The sequence below is a fragment of the Delphinus delphis genome, chromosome 19 (assembly GCF_949987515.2).
Source record: "Delphinus delphis chromosome 19, mDelDel1.2, whole genome shotgun sequence".
Taxonomy (NCBI): Eukaryota; Metazoa; Chordata; class Mammalia; order Artiodactyla; family Delphinidae; genus Delphinus; species Delphinus delphis.
This window is the reverse complement of record NC_082701.1, coordinates 47,181,613-47,206,709: the sequence shown is the minus strand read 5'-3', so window position 1 is coordinate 47,206,709 and position 25,097 is coordinate 47,181,613. Positions and strand designations below refer to the sequence as shown.

At 56.4% G+C, this 25,097-nt stretch overlaps 1 protein-coding gene across 3 annotated transcripts in view; it reads right to left on the bottom strand.

Moving 5' to 3' along the window:
• Window positions 1-3,674: 3,674 nt before the first annotated feature.
• Window positions 3,675-25,097, bottom strand: part of SGSM2 (small G protein signaling modulator 2) — a 37,196-nt gene continuing 15,773 nt past the window's right edge. The window contains exons 2-24 of one of the 3 annotated variants that reach the window (XM_059998692.1): window positions 23,498-23,537; window positions 21,746-21,908; window positions 21,306-21,467; window positions 20,978-21,045; window positions 20,736-20,881; window positions 20,281-20,415; window positions 19,635-19,759; window positions 19,151-19,218; window positions 18,848-19,008; window positions 18,538-18,664; window positions 16,882-17,016; window positions 12,007-12,160; window positions 11,205-11,269; window positions 10,950-11,095; window positions 10,305-10,433; window positions 9,872-10,054; window positions 7,839-8,216; window positions 7,476-7,600; window positions 6,961-7,043; window positions 6,687-6,796; window positions 6,173-6,269; window positions 5,518-5,685; window positions 3,676-5,322 (exon numbers count right to left, since the gene is read on the bottom strand). In XM_059998692.1, coding sequence (XP_059854675.1) covers window positions 5,234-5,322; window positions 5,518-5,685; window positions 6,173-6,269; window positions 6,687-6,796; window positions 6,961-7,043; window positions 7,476-7,600; window positions 7,839-8,216; window positions 9,872-10,054; window positions 10,305-10,433; window positions 10,950-11,095; window positions 11,205-11,269; window positions 12,007-12,160; window positions 16,882-17,016; window positions 18,538-18,664; window positions 18,848-19,008; window positions 19,151-19,218; window positions 19,635-19,759; window positions 20,281-20,415; window positions 20,736-20,881; window positions 20,978-21,045; window positions 21,306-21,467; window positions 21,746-21,840 — 2,949 coding nt within the window. In that variant the 5' untranslated portion in view covers window positions 21,841-21,908; window positions 23,498-23,537 and the 3' untranslated portion in view covers window positions 3,676-5,233. Of the gene's footprint in view, window positions 5,323-5,517; window positions 5,686-6,172; window positions 6,270-6,686; window positions 6,797-6,960; window positions 7,044-7,475; window positions 7,601-7,838; window positions 8,217-9,871; window positions 10,055-10,304; window positions 10,434-10,949; window positions 11,096-11,204; window positions 11,270-12,006; window positions 12,161-16,881; window positions 17,017-18,537; window positions 18,665-18,847; window positions 19,009-19,150; window positions 19,219-19,634; window positions 19,760-20,280; window positions 20,416-20,735; window positions 20,882-20,977; window positions 21,046-21,305; window positions 21,468-21,745; window positions 21,909-23,497; window positions 23,538-25,097 lie in introns of all 3 variants that reach the window. The other 2 variants (XM_059998690.1, XM_059998691.1) reach the window with 2 other exon arrangements.

Below are 25,097 nucleotides of genomic sequence, written 5' to 3'. Positions count from 1 at the left end.
TCCTTTCACAGGAGGGCTTCCTGAGACAGGGTGTACTTCTGGGGTTGTAGTTAGGACAGGTCATCTGGGGAGTCTGTAAGGCTGTCCTTTCAGGGAAAGGAACAAGAAGATGAAGTTGGAGGTCAGGGGTCAAAGAGCCATGTCCTAGGCTGAGCCTTGAAGACCCTGGTCCTTGTAACGACATCTTTTCTCCCCAGTTTAGGAGAAGCCACCCATTTGGCAGGCTGGTAGGTGGGGAGGTAAGGGAGAGTGAGATCAGGGAGCAGTCAGCTGGGCTAAGCTGTAGACCAGCCAGGCCACTGCTCTAACTCCCTGACACTTGCCCCGCTCCCAGCTGCAGCCCGGACAACTGACTCAACTTCTCTTCCTGGGGTGGGTCTGAGGATGCATGTGGGGATGTCATCGTGGGGAAGGGACTGGTGGCCACCAATGCCGCAGGGTCCTGTTCTCTGAAGACCCGACCTCAAGAAAGGCCGGGCTCGGTCCTCCTCCCCACTACCCTGCAACCCGCCAGCTCCTTTCATTTGTGAGATGCTTGCTCCCTCTGCTGGTAGCTCCAGGAAGTGGTCGGTCCCTTCCACTTTAGGGAAGGCCTGGGGTAAGGGTTAACGTAAACTGAGTGTCAGATGCTGTGCCCAGCACTGGGGACAAAGATGAAGACTCTACCCCTGGCCGTGATGACGCAGTTTCTGCTGAGGGCTACAGTACCTTACTCATGCTTCCTGCTACTTCTTTCCACACACAGCCCCCAGCAGACCCATCGTTTTGGCTGTGGGATTCGCTCTGGCCCTAGAAGCTCAGTCTGGGGTCTGGGAGTGCCAGCACTTCTGGGTGGAGCAGAGAAGAGGTGGGAGTGTGTGAAGGAACCAGCCACTTTCCAGGCAAGTTATCAGGGGCCTTTGGTGAACTTTCAGGTGGTGTCACAGCAGAGGGATTTTTTTTTTCAAGTATACTTGATTTACATACAATGTCACGTTAGTTTCTGGTGTACAGTAAATTCAAATATATATACACATACATGTAGATATTCTTTCACATTCTTTTTCATATCCTTTTCCATTATGGTTTATTGTAGGGTATTGAATATAGTTCCCTGTGCTATACAGTAGGGCCTTGCTGTTTATTTTTTAATTTTATTTATTTTTGGCTGCGTTGGGTCTTCGTTGCTGTGCGTGGGCTTTCTCTAGTTGTGGCGAGCGGGGGCTACTCTTTGTCGTGGTGCGCAGGCTTCTCATTGCGTTGGCTTCTCTTGTTGCAGCGCACGAGCTTAGCAGGCTCAATAGTTGCAGCGCACGGGCTTAGTTGCTCTGCAGCACTTGGGATCTTCCCAGCCAAGGATTGAACCCGTGTCCCCTGCATTGGCAGGCGGATTCTTAACCACTGCACCACCAGGGAAGTCCCTTGTTGTTTATTTTTGTATACAGTAGTTTGTATCTGCTAATCCCAAACTCCTAATTTATCCCTCCCTCACCCCCCTTCCCCTTTGGCAACCATGAGTTTGTTGTCTATGTGAGTCTGTTTTGGTATCAAATTTTAGATTCCATGTATAAGTGATATCACATGGTATTTGTCTTCCTGTGTCTGACTTCACTTAGTATGATAATCTCTAGGTCCATCCATGTTGCTGCAAATGGCATTATTTCATTTTTTTAAATGGCTGAGTAGTATTCCGTTGTATACATGTACCACCTTTTATTTATCCATTCATCTGTTGGTGGACATTTAGGTTGCTTCCATGTCATGGCTATTGTGAATAGTGCTGCTATGAACATTGGAGTGCATGTATCTTTTCAAATCAGAATTTTCTTTGGAGATGTGCCCAGGAGTGGGATTGCTGGATCATATGGCAACGCTATTTTTAGTTTTCTGAGGAACCTCCGTACTGTTTTCCATAGTGGCGTCACCAACTACATTCCCACCAACAGCATAGGAGGGTTCCCTTTTCTTCACACCCTGTCCAGCATTGGACTGTAGACCTTTTAACCAGGGCCATTCTGACCTGTGTGAGGTGATACCTCATTGTGGTTTTGATTTGCATTTGTCTTATAATTAGCAATGTTAAGCATCTTTTCATGTGCCTATTGGCCATCTGTATGTCTTCTTTTGAGAAATGCCTATTTAGGTCTTCTGCCCATTTTTCGATTGGGTTGTTTTTTTGTTGTTGAGTTGTATGAGCTGTTTGTATATTTTGAAGATTAAGTCTGTGTTGGTCGCATCATTTGCAAATATTTTCTCTCAGTCCGTAGGTTACCTTCTTGTTTTGTTTGTGGTTTCCTTTGCTGTATAAAAGCTTATAAATTTGATTAAGTCCCATTTGTTTATTTTGCTTTTATTTCTATTGCCTTGGGAGACTGACCTAAGAAAACATTGGTATGATTTATGTCAGAGAATGTTTTGCCTGTGTTCTCTTTTAGGAGTTTTATGGTGTCATGTCTTATATTTAAGTATTGAAGCCATTTGGAGTTTATTTTTGTGTGTGGTGTGAAGGAGTGTTCTAACTTCATTGATTTACATGCGGCTGTCCTGCTTTCCCACCACACGACTTGCTGAAGAGACTGTCTTTTCTCCATTCTCTTGCCTCCTTTATTGAAGATTAATTGTCCGTAGGTGTGTGGGTTTATTTCTGGGCTTTCCGTTCATCAGTTCTAGTAGCTTTTGTGTGGAGTCCTTAGGGTTCTCTCTCTATATAGTTATCATGTTATCTGCATATACTGACAATTTTACCTCTTCCTTTCCAATTTGGATACTTTTTTCTTTTTCTTGCCTGATTGCTGTGGCTAGGACTTCCAATACTGTGTTGAATAGAATAGGTGAGAGTGGGCATCCTTTTTCCAGATTTTAGCAGGAAGGCTTTCAGCTTTTCACCATTGAGTATTACGTTGGCTATGGGTTTGTCATAAATGGCTTTCACTATGTCGAGATACGTTCCCTCTATACCTACTTTGGTAAGAGTTTTTAATCATGAATAGATGTTACAGCAGAGGGAATTCTGATTGCTCCAGGCTACAAGGTCAGCTAGGGGGTGGAGAGGAGTTTCCTTGACGGGAAACTGGCCACAGGGTTCCTGGTGTGAACTGGTTTGCTTGCCTGGGCAGCTCTGAGTTGACAGCAGGCCCTAGTGCCCAGAAAGCTAGTGTCCTCTACACCAAACAACATGCTGGTGACTGCAGCCCTCTCTGGAACTGTGGCTGATGGGGCAGTGGCCCTCTGAGGCGGGGGAAGGCAGATGGGAACCTGCTCTGAGTCCAGCACTCTCCATGCCTCAGTGAGTTTGACCTCTCCTGCCACTACACCCTCCACACTCCCGCCTGAAGCAGGCATCTCAAAGACAGTGCTCAATGGGCTGGAGCCAAGGCCAGAGAGGCCGGGAGGTCTTGTAGGTTCCCCATCAAGCTCCAGCTCAGGGGGCAGAAAGGCTGGAAAGGGGCGGGGCGGGGCAGGGACTTACATGCCATCCAGAGGCTGGAGAGGCCATTGGTCAGTCTAGGCCTTTCTCTTTCTGACTTACTTCAACTCTCTAGGTACTTAGAGTCTGGCTATCACCCTGGACCATTCCACAGCCAAGGCCCCTCTCTTCTGGAAGCTTTGGTTCTCTCTTTTCCCCATCCTTGCCTTGTGGGGCTGGCCCTCTTTACCGCTCAATCCGGAGCTTACAGAATTCCCCAACACAAACACTGACGGTCCAGTGCCAGCCCACAAATAGCCACCAGAGCTTCAAGCATTGCCAAATGCTGTGTTTATTGGTCTGTTACATTGACGAGTATAGTTTCTGAGCCAAAAAACATACACACACTGCTCCTCAAAAAACCACTGAGTCACTAAGGCAGGCACACAATGGCCACTGTGCTTGGTGGAGGCCAAGGACTCACCTGGTGGGTGGGCAATGGGGCAGGCTGGCCTCCAAACAGGTGGTGCAGTGCCCGGGGCAGGGCTGGGCTGGGGAGACTGTGCTGGATGCAGAGGGGTGGCTGGGCCCTTTCTCATGTTTCTCAAATGCAGGAAGTCTCCAGACCTTAGTGATAGCTGGGCAGGCCCAACCCCGGGGCAGAGTGGCCTCCTGGCCCCAGAACAAGGCCTATCCTGCATGTATTGATGAGACGGGAAGTGGGGATGACAGAGCAAGCAGTGTGACTAGGCCTGGGGTCAGGAGCTGGGCCCTTCCTAGCACCTCCATGAGTGAGGGTCCTCTAAGGGGGTTTGTGGGTCCCTAGCGTCCTCGGCATCCTGAGAAGCATGTGGAAGGAAGAGCTAGCCTTGCTTCTCACCAAAGACAAGCTGGGGAGATCCAAGCACCCTCCCCTCCACCTCAGGGACTCAGCAGATGCCTGGGATAGGCAATGGGCTGCCCCAGGCTCTGGAACCCGTCCCTGAGAGGAGGCCATGACAGGATTGCCTCCCTAAAGAATCAGCCTGGAGAGCGAGTGCTTCTGCCACATCCCAGGTCATTCTGCTGGCAAAGGGATCACGGATACACAGTTTTCGGGGATGCGTCTAACGCATAAAGCAAGAGCGGGGTGGCAAGACTGAGACTACAGACACACATGGGTGCACTGTATAGGCGGGGGTGGTGGTGCACGGGGTCACCTCGGGTGGCCAAAGGCAGTGGCAGTGCTGCTGAGGTGGGTTGCTCCCACCCAGGGCCCATGTTGTCGGGCTGTCCCGCAGTCTCAGGGGAGGGCCTGGAACGCAGCCCAGGTCTCCTGCACCCAAGGCACACACCCAAACCGGCAGCCATGCCGGCTGCTCTAACTGGGGCTGGTGCGTGCACATGCACTGGGCCTGCAGAGGGACGCTCAGAAGAGATACAGCACAGAGTCCCCTTGACCCACCCAGGTAGGGTCCAGGCAACTACAGCCCTCCTAACTCTCCAGGGCCCCAGGAGAGGCCATGGGGAGCTGTCCAGGCTGGGGCTGCCAGTGGCAGTGGGACTATCCCCAGGTGTTTGAGAGGGGAGCAGGGTAAGTGTCCCCCAAGGCAGCCATTCCCTGAGGCTGACCCCTCCCTCCCCGGTCCTGACCTGAGGGCATCCTGGCCCCTGACTCGCCCTGAAGGGCCAGCACTGCCCGGAGTCCGATCCCAGGCTCACAAGCGCTTTGTTAGGAATACAGTTGGGCAGGTGGGTCAGCTGGGGGCTGGGGCAGTCTTGGCTCTGCCGCGCCTGCACCTCCCTCTGCGGGACCAAAGGGGCCCGGAGCCCAGGCTCTGGTGGGCTGCTGCCCCCTGGCCACAGCCCTCACTTGTTCTCTATGAGCATCTGCACCTTGTGGACGAGGTCCCGGGCGATCCGCAGGATCTCCTGGGCGTCGTGATGCTCAGCCCGCTCTGGGGGGGAACATGGATAACTGAGCGGGGGCGGCAGTCTGGGAGGAGCCCTGGGCCTGCCCACCCTGCTCCGCTGCCACATCTGCTTACGGGGCAGGGGCAGTATTCCCGAGGGCCCCCCAAACCCTGTGCCGGCCAGGAGTGGAGGCCCCCACGGCCCTGCTGAGGCAGCCGGAATGGCCGAGTGGCTCCTACCGTTGAAGAACTTGATGATGTCAGTGAAGTCCATGTTGTTGTCACGGATGATCTCTCGGTAGGCCTCCACCAGGGCCAGGGCGATGAACAGGACAAAGTGCTCCGAGGAGATGTGCCGGGCTGCCCAGATCACCTCCCACACAGCAAACACATCCTCATACGGCAGCTCTGGGGACGGCGAGGGGCTGAGGCTGGGCCCGGCTGTCCACAGGCCTCTGGACGGAGCCTCGTGCCGAGACAGAGCTCCAGGGGCCAGAGTCCTGGGACTCTCTCCACCACAGGAGCCGCTCCAGGAGAGCAGTTCTCTGCCCCAGACCAAGGCCCCACCCTTTGCCCTTGTAGTTCCTGCACGCTGGCCTCCTGCAGAGGCCACGTCGCACTAGAGCAGCCTTTTATAGGCCTTGGTGCTCGGGAAGATTTGGTTCGAAAACGGTTCTGAAAACCATTGCCTTTGGGTGATTTTCAACCCTAGCTGCACTGTGGACTCACCTAATGGCTTTTAAAATCACCACACTTAGGAAGTCTGGGGCTGGCTGGGGCCCAGGACTCCTCAGGGGGTTCTAAAATACAGTGTGCATTGAGAACCACTGACTTCGGGGAAGAGGGCCCTCCCACCGCCCCTGACCCCAGGCCCACTCTCCAGCCCGCCTCTTACCTCTCTTAAAATCCAGCAGGAACCAGCGGTAACAGAAGTAGAAGTGGGTGTAGTCTCCATTCTGATGCATCAGTTCAAACAGCTCTGAGTCCAGGATCTGGTTTGAGTGGAGAACGGGAGCCAGACTGAACCCGTGCTGCCTCTCCCCAGCGCCCTGCCGCCCGGGCCCCTCCGCGGGGCCTCCCTGGCTGCCTAGCAGCTGCTCCCGCCCCTCCCGTCCAGGCTGCACTCTGCAGCCCCACCTGTCTCTCTGGGATGTACTCTTTGGAATGATGCCACATTCTGGGTGATTTCATCATCAACCGCGCTACTCGCCAGAACTTTCACGAGCATAAGCGTTCACACGCTGACCCTCCTCAATTAGTAAGGCTGACAATGGTGTGTGTGGCGGCGTTAATGAAAGAAACTACGCATACGTAAAAAACATTTTGGGAGCTTTCCCAGTCTCCCCGTGGATTGATGAACAAGCCCAGCGCTGCCCGGTCACTTGCCCCCGGGCTGCTGCCAGCCTCACCTGGATGAGGGAGCGCATGTTGGCAAAGTGGGCGTCCATGGCACCCCCGTTGGGGAAGTTCTGGCTCATCCTCTTCATGAGGTGGCTGAAACAGCTGTAGGCCAGCTGGTCTGTGGGGAGGTGGGCGTGAGGCCGGCAAGGCAGGAGACCCCAAAGCCTCAGTCCGCAGGGGGGACAGGGCCGGCTCACATGCCCACCCACGAAGACCATGCCGTCCCCTTTTCCTTTCTCCAGCTTGGGTCAGCCCAGGCCCAATCCAACACCCCCTCCTCACCATTGTCGAGGACAACCAGGAGGGGCGCCAGCAGGTCGCACATGCCCTGCACGTAGCCCACGTCCAAGTGCTCCCACACGTAGCTGAAATGCCAGGGAGAGTCACTGTGGGTGTGCGCCATCCTCCCCTCCCCGCAGGAACTCCTGGGGAGACGGCCCCTAGAGCAGCCTGCCCCCCAGAGGTCAGACTTTCTGCGACCCTAAAGCACTGGAGCACAACGGCGAACCACCCGTAGCCTCTGTCCTCAAGGCCCTCAGGGGCTCAGGGAGACAGACTGGACAGGCCATCACCACCTGACATGCGGGGTGGGGTCCTCTAAGGCTTCCTGGATAAGCATGGCCAAAGCTGAGATCTGAAAGACCTCGAGAATGACGAGGGGGTGGGGTGGGGGGCACAGCAGACGGAGGGAGCCGAGCGTGAGTCGGGGACAGGGCAGGGGAGCAGGGCGCTGCCGGGTCTAACCTTTCACAGAGCAGGGCCCCTGCCTCCCACGGAGCCCAGCCCCACAGTGGCACCTGCACATGATGTCTCTGAGCCGCTCGAGGTTGGGGGGTGTGAAGTACCAGTAGTTGCGGTCACATCGCTGCACATCCTTGTCTATGCGGTGCAAATTTAAGGCCACGGTGTCCAGTAATTCTATCTGGAGGAGCGGAGGGCCCTCAGGGGTGAGTTGGGGGCCGGAGGTGATGCCCCAATAAAGGAAGGCATCAAAGGCAGGGAACCAAGGGACTCAGAGGACAGAGTCCTGTGGGGTTGCTGAGAGATGGGCTCAGTGCCTCCCTCCAGGACAGTCCAGGCCACCCCACCCTCTGCCCCGCCAGCCCCTAACCCCAGCCTCTGGGACCGCTGAGAGCAGTGCCTGGGGAACGACCACATACAGTGTAGGCAGCAGCACACACGGCGGCGAGCTCCTCCCCGGCCTCCAGCTCGCCGGCCCGCGAGGCCTCCTGGCTGGGGTCCTGAGGCTTGGAGACCTGGGCTGCAGGGACCAGCCCGTCAGAGCCTTCCTCCCCACCTACGTTCTCCTCCTCAAAGCCCATGCTCTGGCCCTCATCTATGCTCGACTGGATGCCCGAGGCCACGGAGTAATTGCGGGAGGAAGGCAGTCCTGAGTCTGGAGAGTCGAACTCCACCGACGGTTGCTCCACCATGGTGCTGCCAGTGGGCCCGGCCCCCGCCCCCTGCTCAGGCTCTGGTCTGGGATCTTCGGGGCCCAGGGGCCTTGGAGGCTCCAGGTCATCCACAGAGACAAACACCTGGTGGGGGCAAAGGTGGCGGGGCTCACACCTGCACTCCAGCACCGTCCCTCAGCTCGGCATCTCCTTCCTGGGTCAGAGCTGAGAGGGATGGAGAAGTCTCCTCACACCCCCACTCCCACCCCATGGCCTCTAGCGCTGCCTCCCCCCGGGTGCCAAGTGCCCCCTGTGACCCAGCTGACCAGGCTCCAGGAAAACATGAAAACACCGTCTCCAGCCCCATCTGGTCTCACACTGGTGAGAAAAAGTGTGAAGCGCTTCCTGTGGCTGCTGCAGGGAAGAAGGGGAACCGGAGGCCTGGACGCTCGATGGCCAGCGTAAGTGTCACTCTACAAACACAGAAGTCATGAGGCTGCCTCGGGTCAGGACAGCTTCCATAGTGTCTTTGGTGTGGCCTCTGGGGCAGCCTATGGATGCGGCAACTGGAGGGGTTAGGAAAAATAAGTTCTTCCTTATTTTCAGTACTGAATGTTCTGTAGAAGGCAGGAAACCTCTCTAGCAAGTACCTAATCGGTTATATTAGCTGCAGACAAACTGAGGAGAGGTAAGAAGTGAAAAGAAACATATTCTACTGATTGAAACAGTCCACACTCCCACAGGTAAGTCACAGGGAAAAGAAGAGACACATACATACAGTTTTGTTTCGTTTTGTTTTTCTATTTGGACTATGTAGGGAAGGGAATGCTTAAAAAGACTTTTCACTTTGGGCAAGAAGCGTGAAGCACTGTTCGGTTAGTGTCAGGTACGGCCATGATTCTGAGGCAATTCAGAGCCTCAGAATAGTGCCAGTGAGAAAGGATACTTGAGTCCATAAGCTAAGCAGCTGGGGCATTGGTACAGACTCAGGATTTTACAAAACCCAAAGCAGAAAGAGTGTTATGTTCACAAATAGGGGATTAAGAACAAAGCCCATGGAAAGGAGAGTGTACCTTGGTTATATTCCTTTAAGTCTTGCTCCAATTTGAGTTATCTGTTAGTATTAGTAAGGAGTTAAGTAACAAGAATATACACTATCTAAAGAGGCAATTTTCAAGAAAAAACGTAAGTTAATGAAACAATGTCCTGAAAACTGAAACTTATCAGTTCTGGTTGGGCCCAGCAGCCATAGTTTGGGACTTGATGTTCACCTAAAAGTCAGGGGTGAGGCCAGAAGAACCACACAGGCTGTGAACTGGCTTTGCATAGTCAACTCTATAAGGTGGGACTGCTGTTAAGTGCTCCCCTGGTCTCTGGCCAACAGCTCTTGCAGGAGCTTCTGCAATCAGAGGAGAGTAGAGCTGAGAGGGGGCACTGAGGCCCAGAGATGGGAAGAGAAGTCACTCATCTTGTCACTAGTGGACCTAGGACTAGAACCTAGGGAGGCCCATTCCTAGCCTTCAGCTCTCTCTACAAAGAGGGAGAGCCTCCCTAATGCCCCATAAATTTATCCCCCTCTGCTAGTCCATTAGAACCGAACACAGCGCGCCATGTCATTTTATTCCTGCAACACCCAGAGAAGTGGGCAGCAGGGGACCGTCATCCCATTTTTCAGTGGAAGAAAATGAGACACAGACGCACTAAGCTGTTCTCCAGGGCTCCACTGCCAGCGAACACTAGAGGGCAGGCCTACAGCGCTGGTGGCCCCGCCCCCGGCCCCCAGGTCCCCTCGGGCTCACATCATTGCTGATGGTGGAGTCTCGGTGGATGAGGTGCTGCACGTGGCTGTCGATGCTGCTGCCTGAGGAGAACTTGGTGAGCGTAGCTGGGTGAGCCTCCCGCTCCCGCTGCCTCACCACCACCTCGCAGGCCTTCCACTCCGCCAACACCCGCTGGTACCTCGCTGCCACCACTGTGTCCACCTGTACTCAGACCACAGCGTGACCATGGCGGGAGGGGTGCACCAGGTCCTCCTCTGCACCTGTCCTCCTGGGACAGCTGGAGACTAGGGTCGGGCCTCGGGGTGAAGACAGTGGGGCCCCCCTGCTAACATCTTCCTCTGCCCTGTTCCTTTCTGGCTGGGAAGAGGCTGAGGTTTCTGAGGCCCCCTCCCTGCTTCCCATGGCCTGGCTCCCCATCTCCCTACCCCCATGGGGAACAGGCTCCCCTTACCTGTTCCATCTCCTTCTTGCTCATGCCAAACTTGTAATGGCCAAGCAGAAACGGCCAGACGTCCTTGCGGATCTCGTGCTCCACGCCACCAGTGTAAACCTGCCGCAGCAGCTCCAGTTCCTTGTAGTTCTGAGGGACCCAGGGGGGGAAGACTATGCAGCCCCTGCAGTCTCTGCAGCCCAGCTCGGCGACCCCATGCCCTGAGAGCTGGGGCTGGGGACGGTGATTCGTTTGGTCACTCTGCTGAAACCCAGGCAAACCCAGCTATGGGACCGTCACATCCTCCCTGCCCCCAGACTAGAGCTGGATGCAGATCTACTTCAACCCTGCTTCCTTCCAGGGCAGAAAAGGAGCCCAGAGAGACGAGGGGGTTTCCTCAAGGTCGTGGAGTAATGCAGAAGCAGAATGGACTTCCTGTCCAGTCCCCTTCCTGTGGAAACCCACAGGACTAGTTGTGAGGCTCTACCGTGACCCAGGCACTCCAAGGCCATCAGTCCTGGCCTGTCACCTCTGACCCTGGACCACCTTTTGCCTGAACGCCCATGCAGTCTGTGAAAGCCACTCGCAGAGCAGGCTGGTCTGCGCTCCCTGCTGGCCCCCAGCCCCTCGAGCCGGCCTCGGTCCCTGGCACCCCAGAGCACGCACCTTTTCGTTCTTTTGATACTTGCTCCACATGTCCTTGGTGAGGCCCCCCGAGGCCCCCGGTGGCCGGGCGGGTGGGATGATGTTGTGATGCACCAGCGCTGACAGGTGGGTCCGCACCGTGGACAGGTGGCGGCAGTATGCCAGCCCTGTGGGGGGGCGGGGGCGGGGGGAGCCGGGAGGCCGTGACCCTCTGTCCCGGTGCCTCCCCCTGCCCCTGCTCCCACCCCCTGCGGCCCCACCTCACCCCACACTCACAGCCATAGAAGGCCCGGGACACGATCTGCCTCTTCATGCTCTCACACAGCAGCCTGAGGGGCAACCTGTGGAATCAACCTGACTCAGGGCTGCTCCTCTGGAGGGAAGCGTGAGAAGGAAGGACCTTCTGGCTCAGAGGCCGGGTGGCGCAGGGAGCCGGATCTACAACCCAGAAGCATGTCAAGGGCTCCCTGGCCCTGCCAGCTACCCTGGGTAGAGCTGCTGGGGGCCCAGCCTGGCCCCCAACCACCCAGGGGATCTTGGGCAACTAACTTCATGTCAGTGAATCTTGGTTTCCTCATGTGAAAATGGAGAGAGCCATCCGAGGGTCAACAGGTGCAAGTGGTGAAAAAGCCGTCGGCAAGCATCAAGTGTGGGCACGTGACCCTCACACAAATGCCATTCACACACTGGTCCTGGCACGTGGCAGATGCCCGGATACCTGCTGAGTGTCCTCAGACGGCAGCCTGACGGCAGGATCCAGGTCCACCTGGGGAGCTCCAGGTACTGAGCACTTGCTCTGTGCCAGGCACAGCGCTGGGCACTCACGTGGGTCATAGACCTCATTCAGTCCTCACAAGTACCTTAGGGAGAAGGGGGTATTATCCCCATCTTACAGAGGAGGAAACTGAGGCTCAGACATGGAGAAGCTCAGAGAGACTCAGCCGCTTGTCAAAGTCACATGGGGAGCAGAAATGAACTTTGAACCCAGGTGTGTCCATCTAGAGATCACCCTTCAGGCAAGTGACACAGCCCCAAAGGACAGACGGACACATACACACGGATGGACACACCCACTCACCGGTCAGGGACACAGCTGCAGTGGCTGGGGGATACGTATGGGGAGCTGCTGGTGGAGTAGGAGAGGCAGGAAGAGCCCTGGCTGCACAGGGGCTCCAGGTGCCAGGCTGGCAGGCTGGGTCCAAAGCCCTGCATCTCGATCATGTCGCCAGCATCTGAGGGCAGGAAGGGGGTCACGGTCAGGGCCCGGCAGGTCTCCTCCCCCAAGTACCCTGCAGCATGCCCACCTCTGTGCCCAGAGCTGCAGCATGAAGTCACCCATTGGTGGAAAACCACAGGGGTGGTGCCTGCCTGGCCCAGGGTCCAGAGCCCAGAGTTGGAAGTGGTGGAGAGAGAGGGCGCCTGACACTTCCCAGCGTCCACCTAGTCTTTCTGAACGTGGTAAGATACTTTCACTGAGTCATGGATGATCGTGTCTATTCTCTCCATCTTGCTATAAGCAATGGAATAGACACTTGTTTTTCTAGAGGGAGGAGAAAAAAGAAGGAACAAGAAAAGCCTGAGCTCTCTGAAATGCTGCCAGCCGCCTTGGCCTTCCAGGATTCAGCCTGGTCCTCTTGGGCAAACTCTGGGATGTGCAGGAAGGTGCCTGGAACATTGCAAACTTTGAACCTTCCCATGCCAGGAGCGCCCACTGATCAAAGCCCCTGAAGGACCCCTGAGCCACCAGTCCTGGTCCACAGACCTCATCCCTGAGGGTTCTAGACCTGGCGGCCAGTGGCTAAGCAGGAGCAGTGCTCCCTGCCCAGGCCAGGTGCCCCCAAGTTCGCAGCAGTGGGTGAGTTCTCCATCCTTGCCTAGCCTGACTGCACTGCATGGTGGCCTCCTGCAAACACGCAGGTGAGCTGGCAGGAAGGGCAAAGTTTCCAGGGCTGCCGGGCCACTGTGGGGATGAGGGTGGCAGCTGGGCATGCACGTTCCACCATCCAGAAGAATGTGCCCGGTGCAGCCTCAGAAGACAGCTCCTTGGACAATTTTACACCGCAGCTGACCAAGCCTCCTCAGCTGGCCCAGCTAGGCTGAATCAGAACTCAAGACCCTTGAGAGCTTCGAAGGCCCACGTGGGGCAGGCACTGCTCGTGGGGGACTCTGGCAGGTCCAGTGAGCCACAAAGATGAAGCACAGTAAGGGCAGAAAGTGAAAGGACCAGGAGATGACGCCAGGAAGGAGGGAGAGAAAGAGAAGAGTGAAGAAGACAAGGAAAGAGAGAGAGCTGTATGTGTGATAGACTTCTTTCAAGCAGTAGTTCTTTCCTGCGAATTATGGCCTGGGCCCTGGCCTGCTATGAGTCTGGAGCAGACCTAGGCCTGGTTTTTGTGGGAGCCAGACTCCAGCTCTGGGTGTGCCTTGGTGGGGAGGGCTGAGCTGACCCCCTCCAGTCCCCTCAGGGGCTGCCCTGTCTTGGCCCCAGGGCTCTCTCCCCAGACCCACGGCTGGGATTTTTATAGATATCTAGCCCTTCAGCTCCACCAGGAGGCAAATTAAGGGAACACACTTGGTGTGGAGGGGCTGCGGCTCTGGGAGTGAGGGGTTGCAAGCCATGCCTGAGACTCTGGGAAGAAGAAGGAGGGGGCAAATGCAGGTGGGATGGGGCAGGAGCCCAGCTCAGGCCCCTGCAGCAGGCAGGAGAGAGGCCAGTGGTGGGAGGAGCTGGGGGGGTGGGGTGGGCGGGCGGTGTGTGTGGCAGGAGCAGGCCCAGCCAGGTAGGCAGCAGGTAGCAGGCGGGCAGGCAGGGGGTTGCCAGGTGCAGAGGGTGGGCACACAGGGAAACGAGTTCATGCCCAGAAAGCAGGGCCCAACCAAGGCAGACTCCTGGGTCAATGCTCTTCACCTTAATTCTCCAGGAAGGAGCTGAACCAGCCAGCATTGAACACTGCATCTCTGAATTAACCCAGTGCAGACAGCTGGAGCTCTGGAGTGACTGGGCGAGGGGCAGCAGGCTGGACGGGGGTCTGCCGGGCCAGCTTTGACTCTGACTCTCTCCTCTGAGCGTGAGGAAAGTTTGAAGCAAAACAATTAGGGTGATTGAACCCCACAGCCCCTAAGACTCCGAGTGAAAGGTGCCTGGCCTGGAGCAGAATTAGAGTGAACAGCATCTCTGCTCTGTGGGGAGGCAGCGGGAAAAGGAGGAAGGGGGGGAAGGAGAGTCTGGACACCCGCCACTTGATTCACATGCACAAGTCACGCATGTCACAGGCCTGGAAAGCAACGGCTAGCAGAACGGACTCAACAGTGTTGTCATTACGGACTGGAGTGGAGACGGGGGCTCCCATACCATCTCCCCAGCCACCTGCTGATTCTGCTTCCACACCTCCTCCCGTTTCTCAAGTGCTGGGGTCCCAGGGGCTACACACTGGGTCGGTCTGACCCCTGAGTTCCCCAAGAGGATGCCCAAACAAGCCCCGAGGCCTCTGGACCCTGTAAGTTTCTCTGACCCTGGAGGCCTCAGCTCTTAAGAGCAGCCAGGGATGGCTTCCTGTCTCCAGGTCCACTAATTAGGGGCTCTACTGGGACTCCCGCCCCACCACAGCCTCCAGCCTGACTATAAATTTGTGGGGCGAGAAGGGGCTCCCTGGCTCTCCTGGCTCAGCTTCCCCACACGGCTCCAAGTCAGCTAACCTGGAAATAAACATCAGCCTCAAGCCCAGGTTTGCAAGGAACCAGGTGGCAGGCAAAAAACATGACAAGTGAGGAGGCTCCCCCGAGTTCCCACCAGCTGGCCTGCAGGTCCCACTGGAAGGGCTGGGAGCGAGGGCCGGCACAAGGACAGGAATGTGATGGGTAAGGGGGCAGTTGGCAGTTGTGCTGAGGGTGTGCTAGGTGTGTTCTAGGCCGTGGACTTGGTCGCCCATTACAGGCTTGGTGGCTGAGCTAAGGAACTGGGTTCTTTGGTAGAATTTTGTGGAAGCATAAGGAGAGTGTCACATATTCCTAGACGCCCCCTGTAGGGGCAGGGAAAGGGGAGAAGGAATTAATCTGTGGCCAGGGGCAGAGGGGAGAGATAAGTTAGGAGTTTGGGATTAACATATATATATTACTATATATAAAATAAACAACAAGGACCTACTGTATAGCACAGGGGACTATATGCAATATCTTGTAAAAATCTATAATGGAAAAGAATCTGAAAAAGAATAAATATATATAACTGAATCACTTTGCTGTGTACCTGAAACTAACACAACACTGTAAATTAGGGACTTCCCTGGTGGTGCAGTGGTTGAGAGTCCGCCTGCCGATGCAGGGGACACGGGTTCGTGCCCCGGTCCGGGAGGATCCCATATGCCGCGGAGCGGCTGGGCCTGTGAGCCGTGGCCGCTGAGCCTGCGCGTCCGGAGCCTGTGCTCCGCAACAGGAGAGGCCACAACAGTGAGAGGCCCGCGTACCGCAAAAAAAAAAAAAAAAAAAAAAAAAAAAAAAATTGTAAATTAACTATACTTCAATTTAAAAAATGGTTTAAAAAATTAAAAATAAAAATAAATTAATTAGTTAGAAGAATGGTAGGGAATTATTCAAATGGATTCAGGGAGGCATAAACAAATTGGAAGATATTACTGTAATAATCTGCCTCACAAATTCAATGTTCCAATATTTAAAAGAAGCTGAAATTAGGGGTGTGGTGTATGTATGTATGTATGTGTGTGTGTGTGTGTGTGTGTGTGTGTGTGTGTGTGTGTATTTAATAGAAATCTATTGACTTCCGAGCGTTGGCTGTAATGTCTGCAGTTGGACGTGGCTATAGATAGCAGTCATGCCCCCTGCACCAAGGTGCTTTGGTAGGGCAATTGGATCAAAGGGTTCCATGTTTGCATTAAGGTCTGATGAAATAGAGATGGGTTGACACTTCATTCTGGACAATGGTGTCTTAACTTTCTTCTCCTACTTGTTGTATAAACCCTACCCTCATCTCCTAAAAGGTTGGGGATTATATATTTAATTGGTCATTCTTAGAGCATAGAAAAGAGAGACGAAGCCTTTCCCGCTAGCTCCTATATGGACAATAAATACTTTTAATGAAGAAAAAGAAATTCACCTGTGGCATGGGAATGGTGGGGGTGGGGAGCCTCCCCTAAACTCCAAGACAGGTGGCCTCGGCCCTTCAGAAGCAATCTTCCCTGAGCACCTGGGCCTGGCCTTCACTGGTCCCCTGACCAGTCCCTCTCTACAAGTCTAGCTCTGCACTGAGTGGTGGACAGAGGAGCTGTGGGCACTGTCCTGTCATTTCCAATGAGGGGGCCTCGGTAACCCTGGAGTCAGGTCCATGAGGGCGGGAACACACCTGTCTTATATCCTTGGCACAGATATTTCTAGATTTCATGCTGAAGTACCAGCTGGGTAAACTGAGCCCCGGGTCTCTTTCCATGGTGACCCTGACCCCTCACCTGACCACAGCTGACTCCTGTCCCCATGAGCCGTCCAGCCCCTACCCCTGCTAAAGAGGGGCCTGGTACTTCTGTCCTGTTTCCGTTAAGTCAGGAGTCAGAGGCACAGGGCCCGTCTTCCCAGCCAGCAGGAGAGAAAGAAAGAGACACTGTCCTGGGTTTGCCAGCATGACCCCTCCAGAGTGGGAACAGGGCTCTCAGAGAGCCATTCCTTTCCAACAGGGAACCAGATAATCAGACCTTCCCACCAGTCAATCTCTTCCCTCTCGGGTGCAAAGCCCTCTCCTCATGTTCAATGGGGAGCCCAGAGTCAACTGCATTTTGTACTGTCCCCTCCTGCCAGCACCTCCTTCCACCCTCCCTGATCTGCCTTCTGGGTGCAAGTCCCATAATGCCAACACTGCCATTTGAGCCCCTGCGGTGGGTGGCAGGTGGGCCCAGGGGGGTGGGGCGGGAGGACGGGGTGGGTCAGGGAGAGGGGGAGGGATAAAAACCTTTCATCGGATTGGGAGCTGTGAGGTTCCGCGAGCAGATCATTGAGAGCATCGCGTGTAGTCTATCCTCCTCTTCCTCATCATCGTCCACCGAGGCCGCGCGGCTGGCCGCTAGGTGGTGGTAGTTAATAGTGACTGCTCAAAAACAATAGCAGAGATGCAGAGGCATGAGGACCCTAGTCCCGGGGCAGGAGGGTCCGCACTCCCTCCTTAGGGAGAGCAGAGTGGAGTCTGGGTCACCTTGAGCCTGCAGGGCATGGAAGAGGGGAAGGGGGGACCTGAGAGTCTTTAGATGAGTTACTGGGCAAAGTATGGAAGAAGGTGAGGACCCGGCGGCAGCTCCAGGGCTCCACTCTTGGAGGATGCCCTCTCTAGGAAGAACAGAAGAGAGAGAACTGATGGGGGCACCAGGGTAGTGAAAGACAGGGACTCCCCAGCCCTGGCTGAGGCGGGGCATGACTGCTGGCAGGTGGATCCCAGTCACTCTTCGGCTCGTGTCATGGTCAAGCTGAACCACATCTGAGGGTTACCCCAAATCCCCCGCTTCAGACTATAAACCCGACCTTCTAAGGGCTTCCCAGAGCTGCTCTCCAGGAGCCTGGGTCACCCCGCTGGGCTTCAGCTCCTTGAAGTGACTGGAACTGGGAAGTACCAAGGCTTGAAGAGGGCAAGTGGAAGCTACAAAATCTGAGGCAAGCAAGAGCCTGAGGTTAAAGGCCAGGTCTGCAGACACGTTCTGGCCAAAGCTGAGCCTCCTCTTCATCAGGCACTCCTGGGAGGGAAGGGGGCACCAGGTCTCCTGCCCTCCGAGCCTGGTAACAGAGAACTCGCGCCGTGGCTGTGTGTTTGAAGTCTGGGCAATCTGTCCACTAATACGGAGACAACTTGTCGACAGCTTATTGGCACGAGTTAGCACATTTTGGGAGCAGGTGGTCTGGCTGGCAATAAGTGCTCTGGGCTGGCGAATTCCATGACCTTATCCCCGAGATCAGCCATTCTGGCCTGGAGAAACCTATGGGCAACAGCAGTGCTCTGACCAGAAAGGGAGCTCGTGTCTTGGTAGATGCCTATGGACAAGCCCCCTGGGGCCCAGAGGGGTTATGTCCACGTGGGGCAGGACCCATGAGGGTCAAGTCACCTTTCAACTCCTGGCCCCACTGATTCCCACTGCAGCTCCAAATCTCACCCCAGACGCCCCCCTACTCCTAATGCTCCCCTCATCAGTAGCTGGTTGGGGGAGGGTTCTGGCTCTAGCAGAGTCAGTGAACAATTTGCACCATCCTGCACCCAGGCCGCCTTGTGGGGGTCAGGCGGCCGGCTGAAAAGAAACCGAGAGTTCCCCACCTTCCATGTGTAGCCTCACCACATGCTTTCCCTGGGGCAGGGCATGAAAGGACGACCAAGAGAATATTGTACAGCGACACCTGGATCGGCTGAGCCGAGAGCCCGGGGTCACGAGGTGGGGAGAAGACAGCTAGGTAGACAAGAGGCCACTTCTCCGAGGGATGATTTGCGGGGGGGACAGTCCGGTGAGAGGCTGAGTAAAGACCTGCCTGGGTTAACCGGGCCTGGGCAGTGGACCCTGCCTGCGGCCCCCTGGGTGACACTACGCCCCCACCTCTCTCTTCCTCCACGAGTGACGTTTGGGACACTTACTGTGCTCGTGCCTGTGGCCAGGGTAAATGATCCGGAACACGTAGTCGGTGGCCCGCCCCGAGCCCACGTCCTCCACGTCCACGGACCGCATGCTGCTGCGCTTCCGTAGCCTGGGGAACACCTTCCCCTGCGGGGAGAGGGGTGGGTGGTCAGCCTGCCCAGGGCGGAGTCCAATCCATGCTCCCCCCCACCCCACCCCGCTAGGCTGCTCCTAAGAGCTCCGTGTGGGGAAAGGACGGGAGGCCAGCAGGTGGGCGGAGAACCCACCCCACACACCCCCACACCCAGAGCCTCCCAAGCCCCGAGGTACCTTCCCCTGCTGGGTCCAGAGTGGGGGCTCCAGCTGTCCTCGAGGCAGAAGCCCGTTCTCCAGGCAGGACAGGAAGGACAGCAGGTGGCCCCCCTGCGGGAAGTGCAGTGGTGGCCTCTGGATGCCATCCTGGCTCACCAGCACGAGGGTGCCGCCGTTCTCTGGGGGGTGAATGCGGGCCAGTGAGGCTGGGTAGGAGGACAGTGGGGTGGGAGCGTGGGGACGGAAGGAGGGGGACAGGAAGTCCGTGCACGGCGCAGGCTCTCTCCCCTCACCCCTGTGCCCAGGACAGGGGAGGCTCACTTTGCTGGTGGCAGTGGATGCAGACGATCTGACTGAAGGGCACAACAAGGGCGTAGTCCCAGTAAACACTGGAAAGGAACCAGTTTGGTGTCGCCGTGTCCCAAGACCCGCCATCCCACCTTCCTCACCTCCCGGCCCCGACACCCGTGAGACTACCCGAAATGGTAGCATTCAGGGTACTACTATTAGTACCCTGACCGCAGCCGAGAATGTGACCTCGGCCAGCCACCTTGTCCCTCTGGGCCCCACGCTGTCCTCATGGCACAGAGCCTGGCAGTCTCAGCTGCCCAGAGCTTGGCTCAGGCAAACCTCTCCGTGCCCAGGCCCGGCTCAGTCCTAGAGAGCTCGGGAACCTGTCCAGGCTGCCTCCCCCTGCAATTCTTGGCATCGGATGAGGAGTGAGGCCTGCCCCCTGGAGCAGGCTGGGTCTCGCCATCCCCCGCCCGGGAGCGAGGCTCCTTGGAGGAAGTCCCACAGCCCCCACCTCTTTTCCAGCTCGGAATCCCCCAGAGTCCCGTTCATGAGCTGGTTGGGGGTCCACTTCAGAGTCAGGCTGCCTGCGGACTGGTGCAGGGAGAGGTAGCCAGGGACAGCCTCCACGTCCCCCTTCTGCAGGGAGCAGACACACCAGAAGACGGAGAAGATGAGGGCCTGAGAGGCTCCTGGGGATGGCCTACGGAAAAGGAGCTCCAGGTGCGTGCAGGGAGGCCAGGCCAGGCCAGTCACAGGATCCTGGACTGGGGGCCAGGAGGAAGTAGGGGGCATCACGTGCCACACGCAGATGTGGGTGCCTCCTTCCCCTGGCTGGCCTGGGGCCACTGGCTCTGTCCTGTCAGCCTCCTGGATGCCAGGCGTGTCCGGGCCAGCCATACCCAAGCTGGGCGTTCACCCTGCCTGCTGGCTGACATTCCTACTCCCAGACGGCCTGGTTCTCAGCTGGCCAGAGCAGATGCCATTCCTGGCTCCTGCCAGCTCAAGGCTGGGCGTGAGGCTATGAAACAGTGAAGTAGCGGGTGGGGCCCTTCTCCCCCGTCTCTCTAGTCAAGCCCCTGGGAAAAGGCACGAATGTGGCTGGAGGTCTTGGTGCCTTTGGAAAAGGGAGAGGAGGGCCGGGCGTCAGGCTCTCCTACCGGCTGTACCAGCACGTTGTTTTTGCCGTAGAGCAGCCGTGTCCTCGAGTTCTGGTGCAGGGATTCCACGTACTCACGGGCGCAGGCAGCTAGCCTGTCCTCCGATGCGCTGCCACTTGAGTGCCGCTTCCGGATCTGCGCACAAAGTCACGGCTCTGCTCTCAGCCCCAGGAAGTCAGCCGTGGGGGTCAGCCCCAGGCCTCCCTGCAGACCCTCTCTAGCTGACCCCAAGGGTCCTTCCTGTCCCCAGTTTGCTCTCAGCCACGGACCAGCTCTGTGCTCCTGGCATTTATGTGAGCGCCAGTGTGGGGAAAAGGCTCTCCTGGGGTGGCCGCTACCCTGGGCATCTCCGAGGCCCAGCCTATATCTGCCAGGAACACACAGCCCAGCTGCTCCTCCCCAAAGGCCCAGGGGCATATCCTGGGTGAGCACAGGGTGGGAAGAGTGACACCTACTCCTAGGGCTGGGCGCTTCGCAGGGGAGTCCTGGCGATTCGGGGGACCCCGGATACGGTGCCTCTGGACCAGCTCATCAGCCGAGGGGTCGGTCCAGTAGTGATCGGCTGTCTTGAGCTTGGTGTACTCCAAGGCACAGGGTCCCACTGTGGGGACAGAGACAGCCAGCTCAGGGGTGCCCCTCAGCACTTGCCCTGGAGCCCCCACTGGCCCAGCGCAGGCCTGTCTGCTACTAGGCTTACCTAGAAGAGAGGCCAAGATGGGGCCAAACACAGGGTCTGCCAGTAACGCCTCCTTCTCGTAGTACTTGCTGCCAGGGGAGAGACAGACAGGGCGACCACTGGGGCTCCGGAACTCATTCCATGGCCGTCAAGCTCACCAAGGAGATACATTCCCACAAGGATCAAATTCATGTCAGTTACCAAGAAGAAACGAGTCCACAAGGACTGAGCTTTGGGGGTGCCTGGTGTGGTCTCTGCTTTCGGGATGCTACGGGGGGATGGCACATGCCCATGGACTGTGGTGGGCAGTCCAGCACAGGGAGGGGTGGGCTCAGGGAGGGGCAGTCACCTGCAGTTCTCCACCAGGTACTGCACGACCCTGTCCAGCACTTTCTCGATGAGCGCTGTGCGTACCCATATGTGTTTCAAGGCCTGCAGGCTGAGGGCTGGGGCCTTCCCACTGGCAGAGCCCTGTCTCTGCTGGGTCTCCCGGCTGCCCGCCAAGGGTTTCCTGCAAAGAGGGGGTGGGCTTCAGGAGTGGGAGGGCTTGGGGGTAAGCCTCATCGCAGACTGGTGGCACTGGGAGCGGAGTTTGGAGCTGCAAGACAAGAACCCAGAGGACTGATTGGGATGGGGGGTTGGCGGTGGTGGACAGGACCTTGTGCCTGAAAGGGCCACCCCCCACCCCCACCCTTAGGCTGGCCCGTCATCCGAGAGGTGAGGCCCTGCAAGAAACAGCAAATGGGAAGAGCAGAAGGGAGGCATGGGAGGGGCTGGCGCAGGGCTTACCTGCCCTCTACTTGCTGCTGCAGCTCCTGCACCTTGTGGCACACCTCCCCAGCCACCGGGCACGCCTTCCCCACCTTGGTGAACAGCGCTGCCATCTTGTCACTGCGCAGGAAGCCGGCGGCACGGCGCCTCAGCTGATGCAGGAGGCAAACCTCCACCGCACCTGGGCCACAACGGGAGCAGCAGCTGAGCCTGGGCGAGAGCGGGAGCGAGAGGAACACTCCCCTCCCCCATACCTATGGAGAGCACAGAGGCGAGGCAGGCCCTGGCTCTGCTGAGACTAGGGGATGAGGTTCGGGCTTAAGACGGGCCACGGAGACACACCCTGACCTCTCTCCAAAACGCTCCCGTGGGCCCCTCCCCGCTCCTGCCCAGCGTGGACCTGCGGGGGCTTTGCTGGGCCGCACCGTCCCTGCCCCTCTCTCTCATCTGGGATGTATGTGCCTCCTGTATGCAGCATCGCCCTGAGGCTCTGAGGACAAAGCTGCCAGTGCCAGTTGGCATGGGTGGCTCCACCCCCTGCCCGTGAGGGCAAGCACGGACAGCTCCTGCAGGACAGGGGATGTAGGGAGCACACAGCCTGGCAGCCCTCCTGTAGAGCAGAGATGATGTGGTTGCTAAGGAACGAGGCTCTGGAGAAGGAGCTGAAATATTGATGAAGCCACTGCAGAGATCGGACCTGACAGCAGCCCTGAATTATTGACCAGCCCTGCAGCCGACAGTGAGGGATTTCTACTTCCCGTGCAGGGAGGGCTTCCCTTCATTCATTCATGTTTTTAGGGGCTAGGCCTACACTCTCTGTCTGGATTCCGCTTTCAGCAGACAGGCCCCATAGGAAGGAATGAAGGGCTTGGTGGGGGAGGGTGGGGAGCTGCCCTGGGCACATACAGATTCTAAAAGACTTAGTGTGTAGGTGTGGGGGAAGGAGGGGCTTGGCCATTACTGAGGACAAGCTGATTGTTTTCCAGCCGAGGAAGGAAAGGCCCAGAAAGAGGAAGAGAGCTGATTTGAAGTCACAGAGTGGCAGAGCTGGGTGTAGACACAGGGCCCCAAACACTGGCCCAGCCCCTTTCACCTCCTCCAGGTATGTTGGGGGGTGGGGGCCCACAGGTGGGAGGAGGCCTCCCCTCACTTCACAGGTACTCTTTTTACAGGGATTGTGCTGGAGGTGGAGAATCAGAACAGGGTCTGACGCGTGGTGCCACTCGCTACTTCTGGAAAACATGGGTAAGTGACTTAATGCTCTGAGCCTCAGTTTTATCATCTGTGAAATGGGGGAGACTTCTTAGGACTGATGTGAATTGTTACATGAGATGAAGTATGTAAACCCCTCATGTCGGAGGCTCTTGATGCAAGTCGGTTCCTGACTCCTAATTTCTTTTTGTCGAGATCCTGTTCTATGGCTAACCTGCAAGGGCTGGGTTTTTGCAAGTCCTCTCACGGGCAGAGAGAGGTGAGGACACACTAGAGAGAGAATCACAGGCTGCCCCAGAGGTGGGTGGGGGTGTCATTCTCTTAGGAACAGGGGAACTGAGGCCCCATCAAGCTTACTGTGACTAGTGTTGTTACAATATGAAACCTGGGGACTTCCCTGGTGGCCCAGTGGTTAAGATTCTGTGCTTCCACTGCAGGGGGCATGGGTTCGATAGTTGGTCGGGGAACTAAGATCCCACATGCCACACAGTGTAGCCAAAAAAAAAAAAGAAGGAAACCTGGACTTAGGAAATAATCACCGAAAACAGAGGCTCTCACCTGTTTTCTGCCTTCATTGTTACTGACAGTCACTGATGACCTATAAAAGAGTTTTGTTTGGCTCTCTCTTGTACTGAGGTCAAGAAGTTAGAGAGAGTCCCTGGGGCCAATGTGGAAGCTGGCCAGTTCATTGAGAGCATCCCAGGGAAGGGGAAACAAAACAGGACCCCCTCCCTCTCCTGGGAGGTCAGGCCTCGGAGGACTTTACTTCACAAATTGCAGCCTTTCCTTCATGGCATGTTCATATATCGATGAGCACATGCGTACGCAGACTGATGTATCCACAGGTATCATGTGCGTATGGGACATGTGGGGGAATCTTTGCTTAAGTGTCCACATATTCCCCTCCATGGCTGTCCCCTTGGTCCCTGGAGGTCCTGCGTGGCCCTGAGATACATAGGTGAGTGACCTTTTTGTCATAGTCTCTTGGTCCTGGGGCTGCTGCAGCTACAAGTCCACAGCTGGAAGAAGGGGGTGACTATTTCCTGGGGCGGCACTCCCCGATCAGAGTGGGAGAAAAGCAGCACCGAACAAGGCCAGAGCAGCAGCAGGTGGCACCAGTCCTGGAGAGAATCATGTGCCTCGGTGACGTGACTAATTGCCGGGATAATGAGTCATTAGCTCTCCTACCTTCCCCAGGCGACTGCCCATGTAGCCAGGCTGGGGAGCCTGGGGATGCAGGCAGCAGCTTGGCCTCACCCAGCCTGCCAGGAAGACTGTGAGCACAGGCCTCAGGGTTCTCTGGGGGTGGGTGGAGGCATTCCTCAGCAATTACTGCAAGTAGGGAATATTGAGAGAAGCCCAAACAGCACACCCAGTGCCCCCACTCACCCCATGGCCCCTAAGTTCCTTCTGTGAAACCCGGGCAAGGTGCCAGGCGACGTCTGCAGAGGGAAAAATCTGTCTCAACTCTCTATGTTCCAAGCAAAGTAAACGACCCTCTATGCCAGGTATTCCTAAGCTGGTTCCACGGGCTCCTTGGCCAGTTAGTTGTTCAAACTATACTAGTCCTTCCCCATCCCCACAGGGCTGTCCCCCAGAGGGAAGGAGCACGTCACTGTGTGCAGTGTGTAGGCAAAATAATAATATAATAACACGGATAATATATAATTGAGAATTACTCTCCTAAGAGGGTTTGTTGATAGGCTTCTAGACCTTCGAGACCCCCTAAAACTGCACACAGAATCACTGGTCTCCTTCTGCAGGCTTAGGTGAGTGTTTTTACTCTGGATAAAGGATCCTTGGCTTTTAGTTTCTGAAAAGGGTATCTGATCTCAGAAAGTTTTAAAACCCTGCTCTAAGACTTTTGGGTTGAGAGGAACCACAGACACTTCCACTGATCGACACTTACAGATGTGCAAGTACAGAGATTCCCCCTGGCCTCTCCCCACATACAGAGAACACCACACTCAGAACTGCAGTTGTAGAGCTATCAGCAATAATGCCCGACTCTGCAGCTGTCTGTGCTCCCCAGGAGGCCCTCTCACAGACCAACAAGCACCCTTCTCCAGGGAGAAGATCACACAGAGGCCCCTGGAGGAGACGCCCATCACAGCCAAAGCACCAAGTCAGCCGAAATCATCCCCCTTCTAACTGAGCT